This window comes from Pollicipes pollicipes, unplaced genomic scaffold (assembly GCF_011947565.3).
Source record: "Pollicipes pollicipes isolate AB1234 unplaced genomic scaffold, Ppol_2.1 Scaffold_4295;HRSCAF=5057_pilon_pilon_pilon, whole genome shotgun sequence".
In the NCBI taxonomy this organism is placed as follows: Eukaryota; Metazoa; Arthropoda; class Thecostraca; order Pollicipedomorpha; family Pollicipedidae; genus Pollicipes; species Pollicipes pollicipes.
This window is the reverse complement of record NW_023596461.1, coordinates 30,325,274-30,349,297: the sequence shown is the minus strand read 5'-3', so window position 1 is coordinate 30,349,297 and position 24,024 is coordinate 30,325,274. Positions and strand designations below refer to the sequence as shown.

The 24,024-nt window shown below is 47.6% G+C and overlaps 1 protein-coding gene across 1 annotated transcript in view; it reads right to left on the bottom strand.

Annotated features, from left to right (window-relative positions):
* LOC119097417 (metabotropic glutamate receptor) overlaps positions 1–24,024 on the bottom strand; it is a 194,481-nt gene that overhangs the window by 81,436 nt on the left and 89,021 nt on the right. The window contains exons 11-13 of the mRNA XM_037220459.1: positions 21,308–21,417; positions 14,445–14,594; positions 1,854–1,996 (exon numbers count right to left, since the gene is read on the bottom strand). Of these exons, the coding sequence (XP_037076354.1) occupies positions 1,854–1,996; positions 14,445–14,594; positions 21,308–21,417 (403 nt within the window). The remainder of the gene's footprint in view (positions 1–1,853; positions 1,997–14,444; positions 14,595–21,307; positions 21,418–24,024) is intronic.

The following is a 24,024-nucleotide window of genomic DNA, read 5'->3' as shown; positions in this document are numbered from 1 at the left end:
ATGTTGCATTTAAAAACTAGGCTTAGTTGTACATATCAAGCCCAAATAGCTGTTTGGGCTTGTTTGCCATCGGTAAACAGAGATCGTTGCTTCGAACAGTGATCTTTTGTTGCGATCACAGTGGATAATCAGCATGAAATCAGAGCGGACAGTAAAAACAGGAGGGGGTTCTTTGCAAGTCAGCAGACAAATATGGTACGTGCGCCGCGATGAGGGCCTTTTCACGGAGGGAACAGCCCGATTTACAGAACACTTGAGCTATTGGGTAAAATGGCTCTCAAATATGGCAATCAGTGTACGCTCCCCGACTTACAGAACACTTGAGCTGTTGGGTAAAATGGCTCTGAAATATGGCGATCGATGGACGCTCCCCGACTTACAGAACACTTGAGCTGTTGGGTAAAATGGCTCTGAAATATGGCGACTGATTGACGCTCCCATTTGTTAATGCTTATCTTAAAAGGTGCTCAGCACTGGACACATGACAAAATCTGAACCTTTTTGATGTTAGTGCGTCCAGGGCAACAACATAAATTGCATGGAGTCTTCGGCTCTTAATCTTAGAGAAACTGCCAGACCTCGTTGGGCATTTTCAACTGTTTCGTGGTCCTGGGACGTGTATGTTCTTGGCTGTACCAAACGCAGTGAGTCAGCCACGCTATATACGTACGGGCGGCGCGCCCGACGGATATAGAAGCCACACGTCTAATGGCCTGGCCGCCGGCGCCGTGGCTGCTCGCGTCGGCGCCGCCAGCCACCGCGGCGGCTATTTCGCGGCGCACTTCTGTGTGCGCCGCGCCGGCGGCGAACGGCGCCGCGGGACCGCCGGATTTGTCGCCGGGGACAGATACGGCGCTGATAGTGACGCTCGTCGGCCGCCGCGCCGCCGGAGCGGCAGCCGCCGGGCGTCGGTCGCTCCACGGTCGGAGGCGAGTCCCGGTCACAGCCTCGGGGGCTGGCACCGATCACAGTTCTTAGGTGTCAAGTGGCTTTGGGTTCGGTTCATGGCAGGGTCACTGGTGGAGGAAGCCTTGCTGGATCCTGCAAGTACGCTGGCCACACCCTCTTGTAGAGTCATTAGATGCAGAGAGCTCATTTTACAACCTCCGATGGGTTTATTATATTATTTGGTTGAGTGATGATGAGGTCGAGTGACATTTTCTGCGTGCAGCTGCATTACACGACCATTGTGAAGTGCAGCAACGCCTCACAGGCATGATTTCTTCGGTGTACTCTCCATATGACTATGCAACTATTTTGCAGCACTCGCTATTTAGGTAAGAGACACAGTTATCATAACCAAATGCAATGATAGGCATAAAGCTGTTACCCCCCCCCCCCCCCTCTCTGAAACTGGACAATGGTGTATGCGCATGTAACGATCATGTGGAACACTAGGATATGACCGTATGACGATTGACGATATAAGTATTAAGAATGTCTGCGCATCATCCCCAATGTCCTCTATCCAGGAGAGTGAGGACAGCCAAGTTTTGGAATTTTGTGTCGCGTTTCCGACCTGACGAGCATGGCATCGACAACACCCATAATTTCTTTCAAATGGCACATGGCGATGGGTGCCTGATCTAAAACTGCAGCGCACCAGGGCGACTGCGCGTACGATCTCACGCTAGCCAAGGCAAGACAGCCCTGAGGGCTGAACATTTATAAAAGTGGATTCTTAATGTACCGATCAGTCCAATGGACACCCTCAGCATAGCCGCAGGATGCCTCCAAAAAGTCGATGAGCCCAGCCCAATTTCAAAGCAAATTTTTGCCAACTATCTCACGGCAAACTTCATGAAAACTGGATGCCCATTCCACGCCTGTCTTTTTTCGCCCACGTCTCTTACCTGATATGTCGAGCAATTGAAGCAGTGCCAACAGCAGCGTTCGCGCGCCTCGCTATCGACATACTTCCTGGCCTGGCCGTCGCGGCATGGAAGGCTGCAGATGGAGCTGGGCGGCGACGGCGCTCCTTGTCGGAACTGGAGCGCTGCCGGACACAGACGACCGCGTGAGGCCGGCCAGGTCGCGGCACGACGACGCTGCCGGAGATCCGGCAGTAATGAATGCTCCCGAACCAGCGCACGCGACGCTGAGTCGGCAGCATTCAGTTGGGTTTGCCAGGCGTTGAAGGGGCCGCGTGAGGGATAACTGATCAGTTAACAGCACGTGGGACACATACGGTCGATGTGTTACCACACCTGCTGGCGGCGGGATATTGGAGCTTACTGAAGAAAGAACAATGCGCTTTTGCGCAAGCCGCCGCACAAAGGATAATAAGCAAGGTTCATATCATCTAGATTGAAGGCCCAAAATGGGATACCAGCTTTGCTCGACATCCGTGCATAAAGCGTCTTAAACTATGACCGAATCGTGCCCGGAGAAGGCAAGAAGGGTGGGATTGCAGTGCACGGAGACCGTGCCACTGACGGAGGGCTGGCCGCGGTAATGGGTTACGACCAAACCACACGTCTCCCTATTCCCCTCCGTAGGAAAACTGAAAACACATTGGAGCATCTTTGCACGTATGCCATTTGGGCGCAAATGCTATCTTGGCGACGCAACTCACTTACAGTGCATAGCAGCATAGCAGCCACCAACAATATATACCACTCACTACGCCCCTTCCCCCTTCGCATGGCCCCTCCCACTCCCGTATAGTCACCCTTTATCTCCTAAGCCTAAATTTGAGTTTCTACGCGCTTTTCTGATAACAGAGCTCTGCACCAGTCTGATTGCTCTGCATACGTTAAATAAAAAGCCTGCTTTGGCAAACGCTGTTTCGTCCTTCTTATGTACTCCGCTGTATTACGCCCATGAATTTCCAACTTTGTAATGCCCCTGTGACCTACCAATTTTAAATTCATTATCAATCTATTCGCGTTGGGTGCGTGGAAATCAGTTCATTCACTTCATAACTAGGTCGGATCAAACATGCATTAAATTTATTGGCCTATCTGTCGCCCTCCTCCCAATTTAAAGTTTGATATTTTCCATTTATATATGTAGATCTCGTGGAGAGCAGTCAAACTACGTCTAGTTTTTCAAAACTAGCCCCGTAGTTCCAGAGATCTCAGGGATGGGTGGTAATCTGATCCCGTCACCTGAAATAAGGTAAAGGGAGGCCCGACGGGTATGCTAGTCACAGTCCTCTTTTTCATTTCAGGGGCTGTTAATGTGAGAAGCCAAGGGAAGCTTCGACTAGTTTAGTTTGGCGAGTGTCTGGCACAAGGTTGAAACCATAGATGAACATTCCAGACCGACCGCCAACAGCAGGATGATCCACTGATTTGAAGCAGGCTTCAGAACAGGTGGAAGTGTTAGTTTCGTCAAAAGCAGCAAGTTGTGATCATTGTACTCAAGAACCCGTTGCGCAAAGCTTAACAACCCACAACTACGTCAGCATAACTTTACTATTCACGTAGATATTCAGGTAATGAGTCACTCCTCATTTAAGTAAGGATCAAACACGTCTCATAACCTAAGAGGATGGAGCATGAGGACTTCGAATGTGCACCTTTCTATAAAAAATACTCCCCCAGTCATAACATCAGCAGTGGTGACACACGGGAGTCAGCAGAAACGTTCCGCGCCGGAATGTTTCACGCTTGAAGGCATACAGGCATCAGATATAACGAAAAAGCACACTCATTGGTATACTTCTCAGTGAAAAGACTGCTCTAGCCAACGCAATTTTTCTAATTAGTTAACATGCTCCTCAATACGACGTTGTTTGACTACGTCATAGAACGTTGCCCAACATTGATTAAGAGCCAATTGACGGCCGTTATATCTGGAAATCGTGCCCACAATGGCAGATGTGCATGATTGGATGACTATATCATTCTTGGTGTATATCGCTGCATGAACAAACGAACGATATGATTTGAATAACGTTAATATGAAGTCATGAATGCCTGGGTGACCTTGAAATGATCTCACCGAAATAGTATGCCCATCTTCGTGGGCGTGAGCTTAGAAACTAGAAAGGTTTAGGTCTCAAAATGGGCACGGTTGTAAACTGCGCCGAATTATATTCATTGTGGCTATTTTAGTTCAAAACCAAAACAATTGCGGAACACTCGCCTTTAGGTAGGATGGCAGTACAATCGCTTCACAGCGTGTTTTTCCCTCTAGTCCATAGTGATCACGTGTCAAACGCCTCGTTTTCTCAGAGCTGTCGATCGCAGTATATCTTGCCAGCCAATGTCGATAAAACCCACAGCGTGATATCCCCATGTTAGAGCATACATGCAAGTTCTTCATGTTGTGGATGCGCTGCAACATGAAGGATGGATGTGCAGTTTTGTACTTGATGCTATATTTGAAACACCTGAGATCTAACGCTACCTTTCTGAGATGTTGCGGATGTAATTGCACCCCACCTGGCTGTGAAGCTATGCCCATGACCTAAGAAGGGAAAGATGCCATCGGTGCGCAACAATCTTAGAGGAAACCACATCAACGAAATGTCCTCTGTCTGTCTCATATTTTTCAGTTTAGTAATTGCATGTTAGCCACCTGACAGTTACGCAGCAAAGTCTAGGAGTTAAGGTAAATGCTGAAAGGCCGAAGAAACGTACCCGGCGCTCGCCGTCCACTTCGACGAGTATCGACTGGCCTCCGCTGTTACGAAACTTGCTGCATAATTCGCCAGATGCTCTCAGCATATTCCTCTCACATGCCAGCATATCCTTGGTTTTCGTGAAATCCGCCCTCGCCTTCGAAATTTGTTTGGAAAATGAAATAAACTCTGCACGCTGGGTCATGATCACGTTCGGTCTGTCGTCAGCACGACTGCCAACTGGAGTTTGTGACGTCACTTGTGCTGACGGAATGCTCGATGTGATGGGTGACGGGAAATCACACAATCTCTAAATCTAGTAAAGTTGCTTCTCAAAACGATATTGTTTCATTCCGTCATCGTACCTCGTGCAACACTGATTGAGAGCCAACTGTCGGCCGCTGCATTCGGAGATGGTGCTCACGAACACAGATATAAACGCCTTGACAACATTTTTGTTTTGGCCTTTATCGTCACATGACCAATGGAATGACAAGATCAAAATGACGTTATTAGGGCGCTTTGGATGGCTGGGTGACCTTAAAATAGTCTACACGAAAAGTATGCATATCTTCTCGGGTGTATTGCTCAGGAACTAGAAATGTTTGGGGTTTAAGATGGGCAGAGCTGTAAACTGCACCGAACGATCTCCGAGATCGCTATTTCAGTTCAAGATCCCATACAAATTTGGAACACTGTCTTTGATGACGAGCGATTTCAACAGTTGCTGTTCGGTGGTGTGAGTACCTCTGTAATGAGCTTGGTTAATGAGCGTTATTGACTGGGCGATTGATACAGGGCTTCAGTGGCTGCTTGCAGCAGCAGGCAAGCCCAACGATATGTGTAGATATTTGCGGAGAGCCAGCCAGGCTGTCCAAGCACGTCACTGATGCAGTCACATTACCGTAGGCCCGATATTTGCATGGTTGAGGCATGTAGGTAAAAGTAAGACTTCACTTGGCACATTTCAAGTCTTTTAATACAAAATTCTGCCAATTTTTGGTTAGAAATATCTAGTTCCAGACTGGCATTGCGTCATTGTTAAAACCGTCCGCGTTGTAATAAACAACACGTGTTTTTAACATGAAAGCCTTTCAAACTCACATGGGACTCTACACTTAGGACCGGCAAGATGACATACATCGTTCGGCATTTCGGCCAAAGCGCGTTTAAGTCCCATTACAGTAAAGCAGGTTCAAATCACTCATACACTAGACTCACCAGTAACGTTCCCCACGCCTGCCATACTACACTAACCATTGTTGAACGGTTGTTAAGGTGGACTGGTGCTCGCTCATAATTGGGTAGCGGTAGGATTGATCCCTTCCGATCAGCTGTTTCGGTCAGCAGCCAGCCAACGCCGCGCCACATATGACCCCGCTTGGCCTCTCATCCCACTGGTTGCGTGCCTGGTCGTACGTGCAGCTGCTCCTATCTTCGGCATGATCTGTACTGAATACCCCGTATGGCATTTGATCTCAGCTGGCACATTAACATGGTGTCAGCTTAGGTGTTCCATTTAGTTCGGAGATGGGCCTGCAACTGCTTCGAGCTCTGTTCTGTGTTCAGCTTCAATTCTTGTGATTGGGTGCTCCGTGTTCCGTTCTGTGTTCGGTTTCCATTCCTTATGTTCGGGTACCCCGTGCCCTGCTCTGTGTTCAGTTTCCATTGCTCATGTTCGGATGCCCCGTGCCCTGCTCTGTGTTCAGCTTCCATTCCTTAGTCCGGGTGCCCCGTGCCCTGTTCTGTGTTCGGTTTCCACTCCTTGTGTTCGGCTGTTCCGGTCACACGGCCGTTCAGATTAATTTGATAATATTGTGCCATCGACTGGAAACGTTTCGCCTCATTGATACGAGGTCATACGGTCGACAAAATTACATTTGGTTAAATGTGTTCAGCGAAAGATACATTTGGATGAATGTACTTCGGTCATTTGTCGGATGCCGAGATGAGGGCCAATAGTATGGAAAGCGAATGTCCAATAACTAAGAGTCCCCGCTTGCTCTGATAAAGGCAAAGGCATACTTGCCTCTACCTCCTCGTTTTTCGTATATTTCCAATGCTTATGATGACACTGCATACACCTATGGCTGTATTGACGTTTTGTGCGTGCATGTAAAAGGACATGCAGTTATTGTAATACCTTTGATCGATTTGTCTGCTCTACGAGCTCTGGCGATCCCCTTAACACGCGCTACACGTGTGGGTCTACACGTGTGGGACACTAACACGTGAGGGTCAAATTGACCTCCAGAAAGGTTGTTACCGAATGGTTCCCGGACGGCGTGGCGCAGCCGCGCTAAATTTTGCATGGCTGTACGCAATCGAATAGCGGGATCGTCTCGCGTCAAAATCTTAGATGTACCTTGTAAGGTCGCTCACCTATGACAGGTCAAGGTCAGGCCATGGTTTCGGCGAAGGCCATTGCCAGGAAATTATTCAACCTGATCAAACAACGGAGTGTTAGACGAAGCCATGCGTCTCTGAAATACTTTCTTAGGCAATGCAACAATTGAATTAACAAATTACATTGACCTAGGGTCAGGTACGAAGGTCAGACCATGGTTAAAACCAACCTGTGTTATTTCTCTAGGCCATGCTGTATGGGGTACTTTCTGGCGCCCATTTCGAATTTTGTGATAACAGGAACCGCATTATAAACCTCCCATGAACTTTTTAAAGGTAAGGATAGGTCACTGACCTAATATGGCCTGGGTTAACATTTTGTTTTTAGGAACGTACTGCCTAGCTTAATCTTTGTGGCTTATTCAACTGCAAAATTCAAAGCAATCTTGTATGAGTTTGGTCATCATGAAGTTCAAAGGTCCAACAAGTTCACTGACCTTAAATGAGCACATGACATTTTGCTTAGAGCAGTTACATAGGTTCCAGGGGCCCTTTGAAGACCAACCTGAGGCTTGACATTTTTTAACCTGATTTGACCCGAAGGTCATGTACTAGAAACCTCAAACTTTGACCGAAATAAGTCCACGTACAGATCAACACACTCTGTAAATTTGATGTCCCTAGCTCTCTTAGTTCCTGAGATCTCAGGGGGTCAAATTGACCCCCACCCGAGCGGATGGTATCCAAACAGCCATCCGGACGCGTGTTAAGATTTCGCCAACCAAACAAGCTAGAGCCACGGGAAGGACAGCATTGGAAAGCTGTCATCCACTTGCAGAAGATATGTAACTGAAGGGTAGAAATTGCTCTCAAGAAGAAGAAATATGAAATTAAATGAATGACGAATATGAATGTTTTAGTGTGAAGGCTATACTTGTGTTCAGGAGTCATGGCAAGCTACGCTGTGGCCGTGAGACATTGAGGTTCGAACCCTGGTGGGACTAACATTCTGCGCGCATCAGACCGGTCATATCACCCAGCCGTAACGTAGCACACACCTCACATTCACGAGTTTAGTAGCATCGTCTGCGCCAGTGCGAACCACATTTGAAGCTCACTCACACAAATGCCTGTCGGACATTTCAAGGGTCTTAAACCGAGGTACGTACTTGGCAGCAGCCCATTATTACAAAAGCGAGGAGTAAACAACTTCTCTTTTGAAATTGTGCAGCACAGTGCTTTTCTGGAGCTCCCAAACACGTCTACTCCCTGTCAACATCGCTCCGGTAAACTTAGCGAAACTTCCACGCCGGAGACAGATTCAAAGCGACATTGTTTGACGTCGCCAGACCGTGCTCAGAGTCGCTCTCGACAACAGAGCGGTGGCACTCCCCTTGTTTGAGATCACATGCCTGAAGCCCCATCCAGAAGCGCGCTGCCAGCCGGGATCACTGTCTGATGACATGGTGGGTCAGCCAGAATCAGAAGTATGCACTGGTTGGGCAGACCTACGCATGCCCTTACACGATTTATCCTCCTTACCTGACCTGACCTGACCTGACCTTGTCTGAACTGACCTGAACTGACGTGACCTTAACCCACCACACCTTATCTTATCTTACCTTGCCTTACCTTGCATTGGCGTACACGCCTTACTTATCTTTAGCGATATCACTTTCAAGTATATTACCATCGTTCTGGTCTCTTTATAAGGCCATAGGTCAGATCTGTCAAGCAAAATCTCGCCGGTCCCCGCCCAAAAATAACTTTCCAAATATGTCCTCCATTTACCGAATATGTAAACAGTTCTAACACCCGAGTACCTTTCACTGGCATTGCCTTGTCAGACTAAAATTAGTTGTCAAACAGCTGAAGTACCAGATGCTGTTATGTTGAAAGTTTTCAATTTTATTTTGAAATGATGCCTCATACCCATTGAGCATAACAAAATAGCTTACGGTGTTTCAGCCTGGTTTGATGGGTATCTTATGGATACAATTAATTATTGTTGCATCGCAATTACATTTTGCCATCTGTCTTTCCCGTGAATTTTAACTGGGATGGTAGCCACAGGTCAACAGTACACATTAGGAGACAGGTACCGTGCGCGCGATTTTTTAACTAGTGAAACTGAGCGTGAGACGTTTTGAATCGCGCGAAGAGAAGAGTGAAGCATTCTTGGCCGGAGCACAAGTACAAGAAGGTGTGGCACCTATCTGGTTGGTTAAGTCCTTTGCTAAAGCATACAACGTAGCTGAAATAAATGCTTCTGCATGGGCGGGCGCTTGGATGTTATCATCGCTGAGTTTGCACGCAGTCGTGTGTTGCGTAAGTTATCGGGCGCATCTACGAGGAGCATTATGTATATATATATATATATATATATATATATATATATATATATTTGTATGTATAAGACAGCATTGACAGCCTTATTCCCCGCAGAATAACCGGAATGGATAAATTTACGTGATATTTCGGATGCATGCCTTAATCAAGACGAATATCAGACGTAAATAGCACCTTTACTATCACATTCACCTCTCCATTCTCCGAAGTGGAGAATGGAGAGGTGAATGTATGTATAGCCTTATTCCTCGTATAAGGCTATACATACTGTGTAGGAATACAGTATGTATAGGCTGTACATACGAGGAATAAGGGTATACATACTGTGTTATCTAGAATCTATGTGTTGGCGAGCTTCAGTGTTGGTGAAAACCGGTCAGAACAGAGCAGAAAACTCGCTGTGAGAGAGTCAACCTACGTCTAGGGAAGGCCAGGGGGTGGTCAGCCCCCTTTCCCTCAGTTGGTTGCCCAGGTAACATCCGTTGGCAATATTTTTCACAACACTGGCCTCAGATCATCCGGCGGACAGCTAGGTAAAACCATCAACTCTGTGTTCAACTTTGCATCATTGGGACGTCATGTGATTATACCTTATTAGCTCCTATCGTGCGGCTTGTGAAGGCTTTCCCTATCCTTTTTTCCCCATTTGGGTAGCGCTTTCAATTCTTGACATAGAGGTACGGGCTAATGCAGCAATACTTCACCTCTATGGCATGACATTGCTGGATGCAAGACACATGGGTCAATGTCTTCTTGTGTCAATCTGTTAAATAATTCCAGGTGCCATTCAGCGCTGTCCTCCGAATTGTCGTAGCTTGCTTAGCATTTGAGGCAGCAGGGGGAATCTATACAGGGTTGATTCGACCTCTTTGACCTGGTTAAACTTAAACTTGCTGAAGATCTCGCTAATCATTGCTCATTTTGGTCTGCCTGAGTTGATTTCAGATCTCACTGAAGACTCAGCTTTTATGCCATTTTCCAACTTGCATGTTGTGTTGTTTCTGTAAACTGCTGTCATGCTACTGACAGATCACTGACTACATTTGTTGGTGCAAATGGCGTCTCTCAATCTGTAAATACTTGAACTTGCTTGGTGCATCTGAGTGTATCGACACCCTGTGTGCTTAGGGTGTGTTGCACACGTACAAAGGTAGTGTACAGATGCAAATACGATGGTTTTGCTCTATACTGTGATATGATAAGTAAGAGCAATATAAAAAGCCCGCCTGTGTCTGCAGAAAATGTGTGCTGGTCTGACAACTCACATGCTGACCTGTCATCTAAAACTGAACGGTAAGATATCATTATTATTTTGGTATTGATGTAGGCCTACATTGCTGAACGAACGTATTCGTTACTTGGGTATCTTCAGATCTCATTGAAGACACAGCACTGATGCATTTTGCTTCACAATCTACAATATTTTGTTTTGTTTAGGCAACCAACTAAAAATGTGTGCAGAATACGTTGCGCAAGTGCACAGTTGGTAGTTTGGTTCGATACAGTGAGGACGTTGAGCAAACCATCACAATTTTGCGGAAAATGTGAGCTGGCCCTAGCACCAACATGCTCAAATGCTATCCACAGTTGAGCGGGGGGATACAAAACTAATACTGACATTGATGTAAATATTTATAGCTCAGAGGGTGTATTCCCTATTTTAGCGGCCTTAAGGTCTTATGGATTATTTACACCTTTTGTTTTCAATCTGTCGTTTGCTGTAGGCAGTATATGATGTATGCTGTATATACCTACAGCTTATGTCACTGACATCAGGACAGGTCACTAAATCGTTGATGCGTATAGCATCTCATGATCTGTAAATATCAGAATTTGATTTTCGATATCAACTGGCGGTTCTCAAGTTACGTTCACGATCTTCAACACGCGAGTTCTCCAGAGGTAGCGGCCGGTCCGGTGGAGCTCTTCATGCATTGCGGCCGGCTCGGCGGAGGCCTGTAGGGGTAACGGACGGTCCGACGGAGTCCTCCAGGGGTAGCGGCCGGTCCGGTGGGCTGGATACACGGGAGCGCGTTCCCAGAACACGGATCCGTATCGACCGACCGTTCACTGTAGCGAACTGGGACGTCCGCAGGAGGCCGACTCTGCCGGCAAGATCTCGAGGCGACCTACCGCGCTCAGGTCAGCCTACCGGACGTCGGACCGGGGCGCCGCAATGAGGCCAGGGTCAGGGCGCGTCAGGGCGCCGTAGGGCGTCGCAACAGGTCAGGTCTCAGGGTAGTCGCCTCGGATGTAAGTGTTAGAGTGAAGGCGGCTGTGGCTGGTGGTGACTGACAAGATACACTTGGCACCTATATGTACTCACACCCACACCCACACCCACACCCACACCCACACCCACCCACACCCTTCCCACCCACACCCTCACCCACCCGCACACCCACACCCACACCCACACCCACACCACACCCACACCCACACCCACACACACCCACACCCACACCCACACCCACACCCACACCCACACCCACACCCACACCCCACACCCCCCCACACCCCCCCACACACACACTGCTTCTTTCTCTCTGTTTCTCTCTCTCTCTCTCTCTCTCTCTCTCTCTCTCTCTCTCTCTCTCTCTCTCTCTCTCTCTCTCTCTCTCTCTCTCTCTCTCTCTCTCTCTCTCTCTCTCTCTTTCTCTCGTCTCCTTCTCCGTCTCCGTCTCCGTCTCCGTCTCCATCTGTATATGTTTCTGTCTATGTCTGTCTATGCCTATGTCTATGTCTGTGTCTCTGTCTGTCTCTGTCTCCGTTTCTGTCTCTGTCTCTGTCTCAGTCTCTGTCTCTGTCTCTGCCTCTGCCCCTGACCCTATCCCTGTCTCTGCATCTGTCTCTCCCTAGTTGAAATAGCATCGCCGAATGATCCAAACGTACTCCTCGCGTCAGCCATGGTCATTCGCTTGGTGTCGACCGTGACGCTGTGTGGTTGTTATATGGTGACATATCGCGACGCATGTGGTGATCATCACATGTAATAAAGAATTGTGCACGATCCAGGATGGTTTGCACACCGGCCGTGCGCAGAAATAATATATAGCAAGTTATCATTTTGCATTTATTAGGTATGTCATAGGTAATCTATAATACGTCGTGACAGGTTTTTGCTTCCCATGTATTTTTCATCATGCACCACTGTCTAACCGAGAAGTGTAGCCCGGCATTTGTTAGAAGACAAAAGCAGGACAACATCTGTGCTGCAAATCATGAGCACATCACAATAACGTAAGAATCGCTCCATGCCGGCAAAGCGTCGCGTTACGACCCTTGGACGCAAGCACGCGCCGTGGAGTCAAGCATGCCGCGTTGATGTTCACGCAGCTCTGGTGGTCGGTATTTTTCCGGGGAATACTGTGTTATCATGTTGCAGTGCACTGGATCATTGTGTGATAGGAACAAATTTGCATGAGTTATACTTTGGTATAAGTGTGCGTGCGTCCGAGTTGCGTAGGTTTCTCTGTCTCCCTGCGCCCCGTGAACGAGTGTTAAAAAGAATGAAGTGTACGTACTGGGAGGCTCTAACCGATTGTCCAGCTGCAATTTGTGATAAGCTGCAAGTCTGCTGATTTTATGTCGCGTGGCTAGTGTGACCAATCCAATATCTCGGATGTGCCAGTATATTGTCATTCATGTTGTCAGTATGTGATCTGAAGTGTGTGCCAGTGATAAAGCGTCCTGCCTTGTTCTGATGGTCTGGAATTGTTTTGCGTCATACTAAAGTCATAATTGTCATACGTCATGCGACATACGTCATAATTGCGCCCGTCTTTTTGTGTATTTGTTTCAGGTGTTTTGGCATTCGAGCGACATCAATATTGTTAGAAATTCGCGCTGTATATAAAGGGAAAAGGAATTTTAAAGCATAAATTAAGGGAACCTTCGGCAAAAAATAACTGGCACCGTTGGCAAATTCCAATCGATATCGCACATTGTTTAGGCGCAATCGCCAATAGGCAGCTCATGGAGCGTTACAGAGATCACGCGTATGTATATATCGAGAAGCGATCCGGAACGGATTGGAAATCCCGCCCGAGTGTCTCACTTTTCAAGCTGATCTCAATTATTGCCCAATGTTTCCAGTTGGGGGATGACCTTAGATCGGTCTTAGACCTTACAATCTCAGATCGACCTCAGATCTTTTCGGCAATTCAAGACGGCCAGGGGGGGGGGGGCTTCGAAAACATAAACACGGACCCTGGAGGCATCAAAAGTGGACCGTAACTCTCAAAAGGTCACTGAATGAAAAACAGGGCCAAAGTCAAAGATAATAATGTTTTCTAATTCCCATTGACAAATTTCTATTTTGGCAGCTTTGAGACACCAACGGTTCTCAGCATTCTCCAGCCCTGGTTGCACACTTTGTCATTAAGTGCCCTTGGCGATCATTAATGCCGCAGTGGTCCTTGCTCTAGATAGTGCGATCACAAATTTGGAACACATCTGTATTTGATTGATCTGTATGTCCATATAGCCCACTTTTTATATCGAGCTCATACGAATACATGCTCTGCCCGACTAAGTTGCCAGCATCCTCCTAGTTTAATGTGGGTATGAATAACAAACAAGTTGCATGCAAACCACAAACCAAAATCATTGTTAACAGCCTCGTGATACCTTCAGTGATCAATAAAATTGAGTAGAAATGCCTCTAAAGGCCAAGGTTTATCTTGCCGCCCGGTATTCATGAACCCCCGCTCCAGCATTCCAAATGTCGGGCCACGATCTTTTCACGCGCCTGTTTAAGTCGGCCCGTGGAACAATGTAACCAAAACATGTCCATATGATCAATTATAAACTGATGTGAACTGCTACTTTAATATAGAAAAGAAAACCGGCTTCAGCCACACTCAAACACTCAAGCAACACCCTGCTGACTTTTTTTCTATTTCAGCTGACAGCTCCAGACTGGAACACGAACAAACCAAGTCATGCAAACCAACGGCCCGAACTAGGCATAGACTCATACCGAGCCTAAGTCTCTCCGTTTCCATGGATACTGCACCACTCCGTATCCATGGATACTGGGACACTCACCATCCACGTGATCTGCTCGGTATTCATCCCACCACCTGGTGTCTAGGGAGCCTGTGGCGACCGCTGCTGCGCCGCATACCTTCTCTGTCAGGGACGAGTCGGGCCAACGACAGCCGCTGCCAGCGCTGACCTGACATATTGAGGCGCAGTTGGTTGCCGATGTATTCGCCAACCTGGTCCCAGCTATACCGGCCGCGCGTCACCTGCTTGAAGTGGATGATCCGGTACCGGGCCGGACCGTCCCCCTGCTCGTCGAACTGAAACCGGTCGCCGCTGAGACCTGGGGACAGGTCAAGATGAACTGGCATACCGAACTGGGACAAACATGCATATATGAATGAACAACAAAAAATGGTGTGTGATGCCTGCTGACTTCGAATCATTTGCATGTTTGAATGAAGCCTGATGCGTGATGCCTGGTGACTTGAATTCATTTGCGTGCGCAGGTATTTTTGTCGTATTGCAATTCTTAGTTATATATGCCCTGTACCGTAGTAATACTTGGCAATTGCCTCTTGTTTAATTCCCTTAATGTTGCTGTCCGCTAAAAACTGTAGCTTGTTGTTTAAAAAAAAACCTGAAAAACCGAGCAGAATTATCGACAGGCAATTCTTAAGTTACTTTTGCTACCCATTTTGACAAGGGCACACTGCCGAAATATCAACGCTTATGCATCGTCATTCAGCTGGCTTTTCTCCGAGGAATAAGGCTACGACTACTGTCTTCTCGAAGCAAGAGTTTCGGCTACGATAACCTGTTGCTTTTGACCATATTGGGCTGACTTTTCGGTGTTGGTGAGGGCCTCCGCTACTTCTATGTGTAGGCGAAATCGTCGTAGAATGCCGATGATGTTTGACGCGCATTTACTCATTTGCGAAACGTTTTGGCGCGTAATTCCAAGACAATGCGCAACTTGCGCTGGCGCTGTTCATTACAACAGTAATTAAAGCGAACAGCGAATGAACAGGAGTACATGTGAAGGTTCAAGTACGGGGAATAATGTTGTACGGGCATTGTGTCCAACCGATCCCTTATTGTTAAGCAGCTTACAAATTTAGCTTAAGGACTTTGCCAAGGAAGGTATACGAGGCCATATACCCTGAGCCGTGAGATTTACCCAAGATCCGTAGTCATTCCGCAGAAATTCGGTCCAAATTCGCGGAAGTTCGGGGAAAATTTGACATTGCCACACCCTAAAATAAATAATCGAAATGGGTGAAGTTTTACTTGAAACTGTTTCGCACTCGTTCTTCATTGATGACAAACTGGTTGTGACATCCCTACCGAGTTCAAATGCTGCCGATGCGCTTGGAAAAAATCTTAGAGTGGTGCTAGGTACATTCATATGGAAAATGAAGAACAGTGGTATAATTCGCATGCGTTTCTGTGCCGCACCAATCATACGTTTTCGCCAGTCAAAGTTACATATCCTGCTTACACCACTGAACTGGAGTATTTCTAGATCAAAGTCACATATCCTGCTTACATCACTGAACTGGAGTATTTCTAGAGGTGAATACAACATCCCAGCGCATGTTACAGGAAGACGCTACGCTTTGTAACGCTAAAGCTTTTTTGTCACGCGTTGTCAAACCATTAAGTGTTTGAACCTACCCTCACTCCTTTTTACTGAACTGTCCATCAGTGATACCAAAACAACTTGCGCGCTGGTCATTTATCTAACCATAGATAAAACATAAAAAATGTCTGGGTCACACAACGCCAATTGTATCCTTCTTTGGGGCATCACTAGCTTTTTCGGCTTTTGTCCCCAAATGAAAGCAAGCACAAATCAGACCAACAGTTTTCCTTTCCAGCTTAAAGCGAATGTTCCATATTTGTATGGCGTTTTGAACTCAAATAGCCATCTTGAGAACCTTTTGATGCAATTCACGGTCATGTCCTTTTTAAGACCTAAAACGATTTAGTTCCTGAGTTACACGCCTTCAAAAGGGCGAAGAGTTTTATTCGGAGCCTATTTCAAAGTTGCCTTGGCATTACTGACGTTATAGAAGCGTCATGCAAACGCCTTCATACTACAGCCTGTTTTCTGCTTATGGTCAAAGCAGCGTGGCTGTTGGTACATTCGCAAAAGCGATGATTTGGCACATATGATACAATGCGCGGAAGATGATTGGCTGTAAGCAAGATTTCCCTGCTGAATGCGTGTCGCGAACGTGAGCGTGAGCACTTTCGGGTTGTGCGGCGCTCGTTGTGAACGGGGCATTTTTCCTTATTTCTAGGCCACAGGTCACTGTTATAAAAAAAGAACGCCACTATCCGCAAAAAAGTACGGTACCCTAAAAACGGTCACTCCCGAAAGTTATAGAAAAAAAGACGCAACGGCAAATCTGCCTTTTTCCTTTGCTGGCGTCCCTCATACAAACAGCTCGGTTGGCGCCTTGTGTACCACAGCACAGAACCTTGCACGGGTTTATGAAATTAGAGAAACATTACAAAAATTTTGGGTATATGTTTTACTAAACAATTTACACATATTGTACCACAAATTTAGATTTTAAACAAGACTTATGTTCTACAAGTACCTCTACCTCTTGAGCCGCGTTATCATGAACCCCCGTTGGGATTTTGTTTTGAGGGAAGGTCACGTTGAAATGCGGAGTTATGACTGAAAATCTGTGCGGAATTTCCGAGAACACCTGCAATTTCAAGAACACCTGCAAATTAGTTCCGCTAGCTGTGCAAATGTGAAATCACACTTATGTGACAAGAGAGTGTGAATCGGAGGCTTGAAATGTGTGTGATCACTGGTGGTGTGTGCCAGTGGCTTGTTTTGGTCTAGATGTGATGGGGAGTGTGCGTGCGAGGATTGTACTTCTGAGAGGCAACATTGTTTTAGTATTCTTTAAGTCTACTTACTCCTAATGAAATGTGATATATTGACACCTGCCTCTACTTTATGTTTGTGTTTAACACTTATGTTGCACGGGTGTATTAAGGCAAGCTGGTACTTCATTATGATCTTGCCAACATTTTGAGCTTATTGAGGTATTACAGCATGTAATTAATCCATTGCGTGCCATTGCATCAGCAATTTATTTTGGCAGTAGGAGCAGGTGCGTGCAGCTCATTTATAGGTTCACATTATATGACTTTGCAAAATTGTCTTTTCCTGACGAATTCTGATCACGTAGACCTGTATTTTTACTGATGCACATTACACTGTCTTAACAAATTTTGCATGCATTGCATTGCATTGCATTTTGCACACCTTGCATGTTGCCCATCAAACCATAACTACATGCACTAGTCATGTATCCAGCCTTGTGCAAGGTTAGCATGTTTGCAGTGTCATTTCACCACATGTAAAATTTTCCAGTCATTTTTTTAGTAAAGCACCCCGATGGCTGCGGCATGTTGCATGACTGTGGAAGTGGAAGATGTGCTTGCATCTTTCTCACCCACGTTTTGTTTATTCCAAAACAGGCTGAGCAAGCGATGCCACTTATTGGTTGTCTGCTTTGCTGAAAGTGATTTGTACATTGTATCATGTGTTTTTGGTCAGTCATATGTCAGATGGGAAATCAATACAAGAGAAGACACTTGGCCCATCTTTTCATGATGGAATTTATTATGAAAGCAGCATCGTGGAATTGTTTATTATGTCATGCCACAGTAAAGCACTGAGGTAGTGCCACAGTGAAGCTGTTGACCTGTCTCATTACACATTGTACCACATTAATTGACCACTCCATGTCGAGCCTATGAGGTAGCAGCTTACAATTTGTGAATGACTGGCAACAACTAATGTAACAATGCCAAAGAACTATCAACAGCAAAAATGTCCTTGCACCGCGATGGTTATATCAGGGTTGACTATTCATTACATCAATAATCCTAAGCGAAAAAAAAATATTCTTTTCCCAACCTTACCATCTGTACCATAGCAATAGCAATGCTTTGGCAATCAGTTCATAGCAAAGTTACAAATTTATTAAGTTTCGCATGGCACCGCATTTCCAGTTACAAACAAAAAGAAGGTAACTACTGCGCACATCACATGATATCGATGTCAGGACTACAACACTGCAGGCAACAATGGGTCGACAAAGCATTGTCAAAATCATCAACATAGCAGCAACAGCAGCAGCACGGGATACCGTGCTTTGATATCAATAATCTGTCATAAAAACTGGCCATCGCTACATTGCGTATGTCAAACAGTCCACCAAAGCTTTTCTTACGACCAGCACCAAGACAAAAATCCACAAAGCACCCACTAATCCGCCGCCTGACACATCCCCCACGACGAGAATGGCTAGTTGGCGTCAGGTTTCGTGTGTTTTGAGTCATTCTTTAGGTCTTGCTGCCAGGCGCTGCCAGGTATTGTTGACGTCACAAACCATTCCATAACGCCATCAAACAACGACGTAATGGGGCGCATTTTTATAAACTTTAAAATTTGGTTTCTTAGCGTCGTTTTTGAACCTTGAAAGCTCACCAATAGTTACAAGTAAGCTTTTCCCATCATATCTGATGCCTACCTCAACATCTTCAAACGTCGAACATTCCCTTTAGCCAGTCAAAATCAATCCAATGCATTTTAAGGTCTCAGTGGATCAAATCGGCTTAAATGCGGATTTTATTTTTAAACTTAGCATGTGAAGCAGAGATAACACTAGGGATGTTGAGCCTTTCAAACATCCGACTAGTACTAACGTTTGAGGAGAATTGCAGTGTCTGCTATACTGACCCAGAGAGAGGACAGTCCAATCAGCAAAGGCTGGAGAGGCGGGACCGACCGCACTTTACGGCCAAATCGCTGGACGCTTTTTTATCCTGACAGTTAACGTGAACGCGGTCGACATGAGTCAGCACGTTTGTAATCGAATAGCCACCAAATGCGAACAAAAACAACTTGAGAATCGAGCACAGCGCGCCCTAAAATTTATTGGAAAGTCAATGCTGCTTAGTAAGCATACAGCGCACCCTAGCCGGAAACACCGCACAAAAGGTTCACGTCTTTAAGAAAAGCGAAAGCTCGGAGTGGACGCAGTAAACACCAGAAGCCGCCAAAGGTGGGCGAGATGTTGAACTCACAGCCTAGGCAGCCCCGCGTGTCGTGGGTCAGCAACGATGAAGGAACATCTCATCGTCCCACGGCCTCGCGCGCTGAACGCCAGACACGTCGTCACTATTCGTCACCCTATCGGCGACGTCCACACGCACATTCCGCGGGAGGGTGGAGGGGACCCTGTAATCGGTGAATCAGGCAGACAAACAGGCGAGGCGCCACCAAATCTCGAGAATCCGCTCGGGAAACGGCGGAGCTGACTGTCACCTGACGGCTGAACCCCGGCCCGAGCCGGACTGTCACCTGGTGGCTGAACCCCGGCCCGAGCCGGCTGTCACCTGGTGGCTGAACCCCGGCCCGAGCCGACTGTCACCTGGTGGCTGAACCCCGGCCCGAGCCGACTGTCGCCTGGTGGCTGAACTCCGGCCCGAGCCGACTGTCACCTGGTGGCTGAACCCCGGCCCGAGCCGACTGTCACCTGGTGGCTGAACCCCGGCCCGAGCCGACTGTCACCTGGTGGCTGAACCCCGGCCCGAGCCGACTGTCACCTGGTGGCTGAACCCCGGCCCGAGCTGACTGTCACCTGGTGGCTGAACCCCGGCCCGAGCCGACTGTCACCTGGTGGCTGAACCCCGGCCCGAGCCGACTGTCACCTGGTGGCTGAACCCCGGCCCGAGCCGACTGTCACCTGGTGGCTGAACCCCGGCGGCGGCCGAACAGGCACGGCTGAACAGCAGAGGTCTTCTCCCACCCCGATTGGCACACTGGAGTTGCGTGACTTCTTTATCTTTGCACATTAAGGGAAACCAGGGGTGACATGGTTGACAGCGGATCCCGCTATCGCAGCACAAGAAAAAAACCAGACGGTGATAGCAAATCATAATGTAAGTCACGGCAAATCCAGTCAAGGGATAGAAGCAAAAACAAAACGATGGTGCAACTTTGCGACGCAGGGAATGCAGACATTGTTAAAAGCGGCAGAAATCATAGGGAAGCAAAGCATTGGCTATAGTCTAAGCGATCTTTGACTGCCAAGTAGGCCTCTCAAATAGTCTACATTAAAGGTGTTAGAAAACAGCGTTCAGACGTTGGGAGTTGAGCTCTGTAGCTCTGTTGCTCTGTAGCTCTGTTCAAGTCATGTATAATTCATCAGACACTTTGCTAGTGTCATTCTCAGCACGCTCCAACATTTCCATACGGTTTCTTCAAACGTTCTCCCAGAGTGAAGCGGATGACATTGTGACATTCCAACGCTACCAAACTAGAGTCGAACCGCGTATTTTTGCGTGAATCGGACCGGATGATAGGTGCGACAAATCAGGCGTGAGGAGCTCTCTGGAGCCCACGTTCGGTGGCAGGCCCAGCCCACCCCCAGTGTCACCACTTGTTTTTGTCGGGTCGCACCGTTCGAACGGATGGCCTCGGTGGCGGCACGACTGGGCAGGCCGTGCTTGCGACGCCCCCGCCGCCTGAGATGAGCTGTCTGCGGGAGACGCAGGTCTGCCACGCAGCGCGGGCCCGCCCAGGCTGCAGGGCGAAGTCCGCCCACAACAGGCGAGCGAAGCAGCACTGAGCCGACAGTGGTATGCGGCAGCGGACCGCCTGAGCCCTTTCAGTCATTGCGTCAGAAAATAGGGTGCGTATGGGTCAGACGCAGATTTAAATTACATTCAATGACGTGGTGCATGCCATATCGCAGGATACCTCGGAATGTTTTTCTCTGTCTTTCTCTTAGCACGTAGTACCACAAATTCGATTATTGCCACGGTGCTGAGGCATCGACCATGCGCCGAGGCATTTACAGTCTCTGCAGTGCGCATTAGGTTCTATTCCCGTGTCAGCGAAGTGAGGTATGAGTGAAAATGCAGCTGGCGTAATATACAAGTTGAACGGAGTCCATCCAAGCCTCAACTAGCATGGAACATTACAATTTTTAGGAAAGTAAGACTGGTACTTACCATCAAACTGTACGTTTCGTAAGTATTTCAGCAGCTCTGTGCCGTCAACTGGATCCATTTTATTACAGAGTCCTCGGAATCCTTCACCACATTTCTCTCGGTGCATGTCCCTGCAAAAAGATTCATGTCATCACGAAATGCTCACTTAAGATCGGAGCTCATTAGGGCTGCGCTGTAATCCACCTTGGGATGCCAACGTTCTGTAAGCTTTTATGGATGTTCGCTCGCTTGTTCTTCTATGAGAGTCAGCACACTCCCGCCGAGGGATTCGCCACGGACTGAGGTGTACACTCTCAGTGGATGTGAGATGAAATTGTGGGAAAAGGTAACACCGTTATACATAATTTTGAACTGAAACAGACGGGCTACAAAGCGCAGAAATATGCACAGAAACCCGTCCTCACAAAAATCTAAAGGCCTGAAGCATGAGCCTACTTTGTAAATGCTCAACATTTTCAAGCTTTCTACTCGCGCGTCTGTGGCACATTTTTATTATCATATTCGCGTCGCCTCGGCGCTCTCCATTTGCCCCTGGCTGGAAAGACTGCGGTCGATGGCAGTAGCTGCCAAGGTCATATCAGGTCAAAGGGCGGGACGAGCCGTGCCGAGCATTGTGCTACGTTAAACTTTCGCCATAAGGTTCTACTCTTCAATTGGAACCTCCCGCTCGGACGGCAGACAAGCACTGCTTAACGTGAACTCCGATCCCATAAACATATCCAATCAAAATATTCGGGCTAAGCTTGGTAACCAAGCGTACATGTAAATGCACAAGACTTTCAGTTGTAATGCATACAAAGATAGCACATCACTCAAATTGGCTGAACAATTGTTCGCACTATCGCGTCCGTCTGATGTGTTAGTGTACACATGACGTTTCGAATAATTAGTTCAAAGGTCGTCATCAGATATTATGGAGTCCTGCAAAGGACTGAATGATGTTTGGCTTTCGTCACAGCCCACACTCTCTCCTTGAGATTTCTTGGACTCGAACTAGAGCCTTCTGATTGCGAGTTCATTGCTTTATGAACTGAGCGAAACTGGCTGAGGACGAAGACTGAAGCCGATCCTGGATATCTGAACCACGCCTTCTGCAGCTCACGTCCACCCGAATTAGTCAGTTATCCTCAAACCTTGCGGATCTGGGCCTCGCAGATGTCAGACGCTGTGCTGGAGAGCACGCTGCAAAGGAAGCCCGCTGCACCAAAGGTGACAATGAGGTGCACCATGAGCTACGGAGGCTCTATTGAGTCCCTATTTTTCTACTATGGAGATGGCTCCACGACAGCGGTCAACGCGGCGCGGTGCGTCGACATGCTGGAGTGCCTTTGAAGGCATCTGGGGCAAAACCACGGGGGCAGAATGGAGAACAACTGCTTCCAGCAAGACGAGGCAGCTCTCCACACGTCTAGTGTGGCTTTGGCCTAGCTAGAAGGTCAATTCGGAGAGCGCATCAGCAGCCGAAATACGCACAACCGGTGGCCGACGCACTCTCTGAACGTGACCCTGTGAATGTTTATTTATTGTAGTCCCCGAAACACCAAGTCTGCAGAAAGAGACTTCAGAGCGCCTATCACCTAAAGGGGGACGTTGGACAGATCGCGAACAAGACAACGCCTGACACGTGCGCCAAGATTATCGGTGAGGTGGCAAGGTGCGCAGACTTTCGCGTCCCTCGAAAAGAGAGTCACCTGGAGCACTTGCTGAAATGGTTCCCCGAGTAATGAACAAGTGTAAGTAATGCATGGCACAAATGACCGCCTTTCTGTTGAAAATTTGCTTCAATACATTTGGTCAGGTAAATTGCCGTGTCGGTTTTCCTATGGGCCAGTGCAGTCTCGAGATAATTTTTTTCCATTTTGCCCTACATATGGAACTTTTCAGACAGTACCGTCTTGATTACCATATGCCGCATCGCTCTTAAGAAACTGACACATTTTTGCCACAAGTCAAGTACCAACGCTGCTCGCACCCAAAAACCATTTCATTTTGCACGCATCATCAATCTGCCACACACTGACATGTCACATCCCTCCCGGCACGTGCTCGGCGTGAGCCCATTCTCTGGGGAGCACAGCTTCTCCTTTGAGGACGGACCGGACGACTCTTGCGCACATCTCGGCACCAATCTCCTGTACTGCTGTGGTGATGGACATTTTGAGCTGCCCTTGTTCTTCTTTTCTCCGAGAACCCTAACCTGAGGATCACCACGATACAGCTTACCTTTCAGGTGTCCCAATAGGAACGAGTCCTGCGGACTCAGGTCAAAGGCATGAGTGGGCTCGCCGCCTGTGGTCGATCTCACGGCAAATGACTTTCCCGCCAAAACGTTCTCCCAGCCACATCAGGGTTGCGCGGATCGTTGGGTGGGGGAGGGGGTAGGAGGGGAGGGGGGGGGGACAGTGCCACCCTGATGGAATCACATATTGCGGACATGTCAATGGAATGCCATTGAAGCTAGGCTCAGGCTTTTAGCAGAGCCTCGGAGCGAGGCATATTTTAACATCTTTTTTTGCTGAGGCAAATGGCTCCCAGGTCGTCCGAAATGTATCTCTGGTCGCGGCATCCTGCTTCTCCAACAGAAACGATACATAGACGCATCCGCGCCTTTAGAAAAGTGGTTAGTCTGTTTTCAAAACGGTACGGATGAGTTGGCTAGATACAATAGTGTACTAGGATAACAAAACCTGTAGGTATATAAGTTGACATGGACATAT